Raw genomic sequence first — 7,798 nt, 5'->3', positions numbered from 1 at the left:
GTGGCTGCCTCGGATCACGCACGCCGTAACCTCCTGGCTGGATGGCGGCGGAGTGGCCTGCTTGCCGCCATCTGCTTGGTCGGGGAAGCAGCACCTGAAATACTGTGTATATGTTACGGGCGAAAGTGATTAATTAGGTTAAAATACTAGCTGATGCCCACGACCCATACTGATGGGTCGTGGGGAAACTTACTTTCTCATTTATGGCCCACTTGGTATAGTAACCACAAATTTACGGTTTTCAGATTCTTCCCCTCATGTTTGCCATAAGACTTACGTTCCTGCCAAATTTCATGATTCTAGGTCAACGGGAAGTACCCTATACTGAACGCTAAAAGTATATTACAACTAACAAAATGTAAGCATTAGAAACCGCGCTATATTTCGTCAGAATCGCTTGAGAAAAGTATATTACAACTTACAAAATGTAAGCATTAGAAACCGCGCTATAGTTCGTCAGAATCGCTTGAGAAAAGTATATTACAACTTACAAAATGTAAGCATTAGAAACCGCGCTATATTTCGTCAGAATCGCTTGAGAAAAGTATATTACAACTTACAAAATGTAAGCATTAGAAACCGCGCTATATTTCGTCAGAATCGCTTGAGAAAAGTATATTACAACTTACAAAATGTAAGCATTAGAAACCGCGCTATAGTTCGTCAGAATCGCTTGAGAAAAGTATATTACAACTTACAAAATGTAAGCATTAGAAACCGCGCTATATTTCGTCAGAATCGCTTGAGAAAAGTATATTACAACTTACAAAATGTAAGCATTAGAAACCTCGCTATATTTCGTCAGAATCGCTTGAGAAAAGTATATTACAACTTACAAAATGTAAGCATTAGAAACCGCGCTATATTTCGTCAGTATCGCTTGAGAAAGGGCCCTTAATACAGCTTTGCCTGAATAGTTACATCTGTAGCCCCCGAATTATTGCTCAGCTAAGTCTGTAAATGCTCGGTATGATATGAATAATGTAACGCGGAAGGGACTCGGACCATCCAGATGCGGTCCGGACTTCAGATACGTGCAAGCATAAATTTTCCCTGAGTATGTTTGGGATTACACAATAGTTGACTTGCCAGATTGTTGTACTGATTCAAATTCTGTAGAGTTAGTTCTAATTTTATAGTTCAACTGACCGCTTAGACCGCCTCAGAAATCATCAGTGTTGAGGAGTTGGGTTCTCGAGTTTAACGATAGTCTTTACTTTGTAGGTACCTCGAATATCAATTTATAACCGACAGTTTCTAAATCCCATCATTTTAGGTGATCAGGTCCACTGCAGCATCAGGATTGAGGAGTTGGAATTCAATTTTTATATGGAACAATGTTGCAAAGTTTTTCTATCAATTAAAAAAAAAAAACTACGCAAATCGGTTCCGTAATCTCGGAGATTTCGGTTTACATAGGTAGAAAAACACAACTCCTCCTTTTTTTTTGAAAGTCGGTTAAAAAAGTAGCCTATATGTTACTCCTTGGTTAATCCTCTACTTGTCTGTGAAAGTCTCGTCAAAATAGGTTCAGCCGTTCCGAAGATTAGCCCGTTCAAACAGACAGACAGACAAACAAAATTTTTAAAAACGTGTGATTTAGTTATGGTACAGTTTAAATAAGCATAATGAGCTTAAAATGAGGTAGTTATTTCGAAATTACAGACAGACACTTTAATTTTATTTATTAGTATAGAAGATATCCATACTAATATTATAAATGCGAAAGTGTGTCTGTCTGTCTGTCTGTCTGCTAGCTTTTTACGGCTTAACCGTTCAACCGATTTTGACGAAATTTGGTACAGAGGTAGCTTGCAACCCGGGGAAGGACATAGGCTACTTTTTATCCCGAAAAAATTTAAGAGTTCCCACAGGATTTTTAAAAACCTAAATCCACGCGTACGAAGTCGCGGGCATCAGCTAGTAGATTATAATGTTAAAATGAATAAATTCTTATATGTAGTTAGGTTAGTTGCTAGTAATTACTTGCAGTAATGCAGTAATGCAGACTCCACTTTGACATTGTCATGCAATTTTTTTTTATAAAGAATATTAGCCATATTAAATGACTACTAATCTATACTATAACTAATATTGCCCTTTCCTCTCCAATTAAGCGTCAGGCTTGTGCTAGGAGTAGGTACGACAATAGTGCAACGGGCGGGATTTGAACCGTCGACCTTTCGGTTTTCAGTCCACTCCTATACCGGTTGAGCTATTGAGGCTCTAATTGAAAGCTATACACGAGTCTATCACCTTTGCTGATCAAAGCTTAAAACCTATGCAAATTTGACGATATACTTGATGGTATCTTTGCTAAGCTATGATAGCCTAGTGGTTAGGACGTCCATCTTCTAATCGGAGGTCTGAGGTTTGATCCCGGGCACCTCTAACTTTTCGGAGTTATGTGCGTTTTAATTAATCACTTGCTTTAACGGTGAAGGAAAACATCGTGGGGAAACCTGCATGCCTGAGAGTTCTCCATAATGTTCTCAAAGGTGTGTGAAGTCTACTAATCCGCACGTGGCCAGCGTGGTAGACTAGGCCAAAACCCTTGTCACTCTGAGAGGAGACCCGTGCTCTGTAGTGAGCCTATCATGGGTGGATCGTGATTATGGTGATCTCTGCAATATTAAATTGATTCAAACAATATAGATGAACGTGGGTTGCCCATAGAATATAACTCACAGGCACAAACATTTTAAACGCTCTCTTGAAAAGTCTTTCGACAGAATTTTCCAAAGATATTGAGAAATTCAATCGAGGGTCAGAATTTTATCAGCCAAGTTTGTCCCATCCCTTTCTCATGCAAATTTCGTTTTACTAGACCCGTTTATTGCTTTGTTGTAGACAGGTTAGGCATCTACGTAGGTTATACTTTATGTGAGTATAGATAGGTATATAATGGTGCTGATTCTGAGCACACCTAAATTTGAGAGAATAATTGCATCCTCTTCTTACTATTGTAATATGAACAGGGCAGACACAGTTTGACAGTTTTAAATTTAATTTAGATCTGTCAAACCTCGTGCCTTTAGCTGCCAGTCGCGAGCCCATTGTTTAAATTCGTAGCGTCTTTTATTTAATGTAAAATTCACGTTCCGTCCTTTTTTAGCAATACATATTAAAAAGAAAAAGATGCAGATACTCTAAATTTAGTTCAGAGAAAGTCAAGAGAATCGGCACCAATGCCGAACTTTCCATTATTTTTAGTCAATTTTTCAAGACTTTTTTCCAATAGATAAAGCTCTCGAAATAGTCCCGTTTAAATTTATAAACGTGCGACAAGCAAGTAAGATAACAATTTTGGTTTATACACGTATTTTGAAGACTGGCATAAGTCTATGGGCATTGCTAGTTCAGTCTGGTCTTACTAATTTTACGCTTTCAAAAATTGTACAAACTAGAAACCCTTACAAATCAAAAAATATTTTCGTATTGGCATGACAAATCGCTATTTTGATAGGGAATTTATTGCAACATAAAATCTGAATATTGATGGAAAAAGTTGGTACATGGACGATATATAAATTATATTCATGCTCTCAATATGCAAATAGCCGAAAATTGGGATATTTGGTTTATAGTTATGGCCGCATCATGCAGAGGTCCGTGCGGTGTATTTACAAAGTCGAATTTGCTATTGCACAGTCGAATGTACGTAAAATGCCCTAAGGGCATCACGAATAATCATGGCTAGGATATTATCTAGCGTGTCCTGTCTGATTGATCTATCAATACACCGCCTAACCGCTAGAGATCGAAATTTGAAATTTTGATAGCAGGTTATGTCCATAAAAAACCAGCCAAGTGCGAGCGTGCTACTAAACCGAAGTAATCTAAATCAATCAATACTTATAATAAAACTGTAACAGGTCAAATTCTGTACATTGAAGATATTTTGAAAATTTTTTTTCGAGGGCACTCTATAATCGATACTGAACCCAAAACTGTAATTTTTTCATTTTTGTCTGTCTGTCTGTCTGTCTGTATCACGGCCGCGCATCACGCTGAAACTACTGAATGGATTCCAATGAAGCTTGGTACGATTTGAGGTCATAGTACTATGAGGAAGAATATAGGATACTTTTTATCCCGAAATTCAGCATGGTTCCCGTAGGAGAGGGGATGAAAGTTAAAATGTATACTGAGTTGTAATTCATTAACGCGTAGTCCGATTTCATTGATTCTTTTTTTGTTAGAAAGAGGATATTTTAAAAATGTTTTGATTTGCAAAATTTTTTTTTAAATCAACAAAAAAAGTTTTCGTGGTGGTCACATAAAAAAATCTGGATTCAACTCCTTAATCCTGATGCTGCAGGGTTACTGCCCGCCTGAGTTATCAAGATTCAGGAAGTGTTCATAGTGAATTCATATTGTAGGTACCAAGCAACGACTTTATTCTCAGACTTCAAGTCTCAACTCCTCAACCCTGATGATGTAGGGTACAGCACTCCTAAACTATAATGTTTCAGGAACTGCGGATGATGCAAAATTATTTTAGGTACCAAGCATAGGCTACATCATTGAACTTCGGATCCTAACTCCTCAATCCTGATGCTGCAAAGTACTGAAGTCCTAAATCGTGGGGATTTTAGAATTTCTGATAGTGAATTGATTTTTTTTTTTCAATTAAAAAAATTTAATCGACTGTTAGGCGGAACGAAGTTCGCTGGGTCAGCTAGTATTATATAAAAAGAAAAGGTGACTGACTGACTGATCTATCAACGCACAGCCCAAACCACTGGACGGATCGGGCTGAAATTTGGCATGCAGATAACTATTATGACGCAGGCATCCGCTAAGAAAGGATTTTTGAAAATTCGAGCCCTAGGGTGAAATCGGGGTTTGAAATTTTAGTAGTCCACGCGGACGAAGTCGCGAGCATAAGCTAGTTCTGTATATTTACCGTAGCAGTTTGCAGCTTTTGAAGAGCACGATAAACGCTTGCCGGAACTTCCTGTTCATGAAGCAATACGTGATAGGGTTGCAGCAGGATGAGCAGTAGGCCAGCAGCTGCAGACTCACGATGCCCTTGGAACCGATGCACTGGTACAACTCCTCGGGGTAGAAGAGGTAAATCTGTAGACAAACAGTATATCACCATCATACCAGCTAATGTATGTTCCCTCGGTCCCACCTTTATTTAGTCCATTACTGAATAAAGGTATGATTCCGAACCACGCTGCACGCAGCAGTGCTGTCGCAACAGTGCTGTCACCAGCTGTCACAGTCCTGTCGCGGCACTACTGGTCCTCACACAATCTCTATAAGCTTATATGACATCACATTCCGAGCTAGGCAGCAATGTCGCGGCAGCAATGTAGCGGAACTTTGCTGCCTAGCTCGGAATGTAATGTCATATAAGCTTATAGAGATTGTATGGGGACCAGCCAGCGGGGCGTTTGTCTAAAACCTGCATCAATCATTATTACAATCTCAATTGTTCTGATTGGCTGAATTTGTGCGATTCTTGTTGGAACAATGCATTGTGGCCAATAGTGAGCGAGCATTAACCAATCAGAGATGATTGCGATCGTGACATTGTAGCTGTCAAACAACCGCGGTAGGGCCGCTGTAGTGCCGCGACAGGACTGTGACAGCTGGTGACAGCACTGTTGCGGCAACGCTGTTGCGTGCAGCGTGGTTCGGTATCATACCATAATACTGCCTTATCCTAATATTGGGACCACACTAACGTTTAATGCTGTTAATTATCGCGCTATTGGATACTAAACATATCCTCGACTTAACGAGCTGTAACGCAATAGCTCGGATGGCGGTCTTGTAATGTATCGGCAATAAACGCTAAATGCAAGTGTTTGCTAAACCCGTATTAGCGTTTACTGTCGATAAATTGTTCAAATTAACGCTTTAATTTGGAAAAATATTTTCATCACCTATTTATTATCATTATTGCGGTAATACGCGCTCACACACAATACGGTTGTACACTCATTCGTATTCGTTTTCGTCTTGTACCATATTTGAAAAGAGCAACCGCCGAGTTTCTTGCTGGTTCTTCTTGGTAGGAAAGGCATTCCGAACCAGTAGTAGATGCATCCGACTATTCGTAAGTCCTTGTAAAAGTTTATTCGAATAAAAAAGATTTTATTTTTATTTTTATTTTATTTTAAAAATGCGATTCCAAGTGGCCGTCATACAAAACGTAAATACCTACACTTTGATTCGTATTTTGACAGCCGTATGAATACGAATCAAATAAGTGCACAAGGCTACGTACATTTTGTGTGACGACCACTACGAATCTTATTTTTACGAAAACGAATACGAATGATTGCTAAAACGCCTCAAACTTAGGCTGAGATCTATAGAGCGCACTTTGACTTTGCCCAGACTTTAAACGAGATTGAGTTAAAACGAGCTCTCTCTTAAGTCTAAGCTAAGCCAGAGTGCTCTCTATAGATCTCACCCTCAGTGCGCTTCGAGCGTAAGCCCAAGAATAAAGGCACGTTTTCATTGGACACAAGATAAAATTCTATAATTGTATCTAGGAAATCAAAGATATCCGTGAGATTAAAAAAATATACAAAGTTTAAAATTACATTGGACAGTATCATCATCATCATCAACCAATAGACGTCAACTGTTTGACATAGGTCTCTTGTAGGGACTTCCACACGCCACAGTCTTGCGCCGCCTGGATCCAGCGGCTCCCTGCGACTCGTCTGATGTCGTCCGTCCACCTAGTGGGGGTCTTCCAACGCTGCGTCTTCCGGTGCGAGGTCGCCATTCCAGCACCTTGGGACCCCAACGTCTATTGGTTGTACGAACTATGTGCCCTGCCCATTGCCACTACAGCTTTGCAGCCAGTTGAGCTATGTCGGTTACTCTAGTTCTCCTACGGATCTCCTCATTTCTGATTTGATCACGTAGAGAAACTCCAAGCATAGCTCTCTCCATCGCCCGCTGAGTGACTCTGAGCTTTCTTATGAGGCCCATAGTTAGCGACCATGTCTCGGATGGTGACCGATCAATTGACAAAAAACAAATGACAAAGTTTCATTTCCCAAACAAATTTTGCCAAAATTATGAATCGTTTTATGATCGTTATAAAACTTATGTTTCTACAAATAATTCACTTGATAAAACAAATTACCAGACAAATTTTTATTTCATAAAATATCATTTGACAAACAATTGATTTCTTTAATCGTGTTAATTAGTAAAACAATATATCGCACTTTTTTTTAACAGAGACCGCTTACTATAATGGGGGGTCTCTTTCCACCCAGAAAAAAGGAGCCCCGCCCCCCGGTCGACGAGAAGAGACCACCACTATGGTGGGGGGTCTCTTTCCTCCCTCCCGCTCCCACCATCAAGAGCGAGCGAAGCGAGCTCGGGACTTGGGGCACTCCGACTCGGAACGGTTAGGTTAGAAGGGAATGGCGGGGTCTGTAAGACCCCGCCATCCCCTTCGTGGGTTATTTCTTTTTTTACCACCCAGAAAAAAGGAGCCCCGCGAAGCGGGGCTCCGTCGACGGGCCCCGGTCGACGAGAAGAGACCACCACTAAGTGGGGGGTCTCTTTCCTCCCTCCCGCTCCCACCATCAAGAGCGAGCGAAGCGAGCTCGGGACTTGGGGCACTCCGACTCGGAACGGTTAGGTTAGAAGAGGATGGCGGGGTCTGAGACCCCGCCATCTCCTTCGTGGGTTATTTTTTTTTTCACATCCAGAAAAAAGGAGCCCCATGATATTATTGCTGCGTTGCATAGGGGTTTGCATATGTATGCAAAACAGACTTTTTGTGTATTTTTTGTTAATTAGTTATTTTATC

The 7,798-nt window shown here is 40.4% G+C and overlaps 1 protein-coding gene across 1 annotated transcript in view; it reads right to left on the bottom strand.

The window, feature by feature from the left end:
* LOC117983170 (cholecystokinin receptor-like) overlaps positions 1–7,798 on the bottom strand; it is a 31,973-nt gene continuing 24,175 nt past the window's right edge. Inside the window, exons 8-9 of the mRNA XM_069499301.1 lie at positions 4,910–5,082; positions 1–102 (exon numbers count right to left, since the gene is read on the bottom strand). Of these exons, the coding sequence (XP_069355402.1) occupies positions 15–102; positions 4,910–5,082 (261 nt within the window). The 3' untranslated portion in view covers positions 1–14. The remainder of the gene's footprint in view (positions 103–4,909; positions 5,083–7,798) is intronic.

Source organism: Maniola hyperantus, chromosome 6, assembly GCF_902806685.2.
Source record: "Maniola hyperantus chromosome 6, iAphHyp1.2, whole genome shotgun sequence".
In the NCBI taxonomy this organism is placed as follows: Eukaryota; Metazoa; Arthropoda; class Insecta; order Lepidoptera; family Nymphalidae; genus Maniola; species Maniola hyperantus.
Note: the sequence above shows the minus strand (reverse complement) of the source record. Positions and strands in the feature narration are given on the sequence as shown.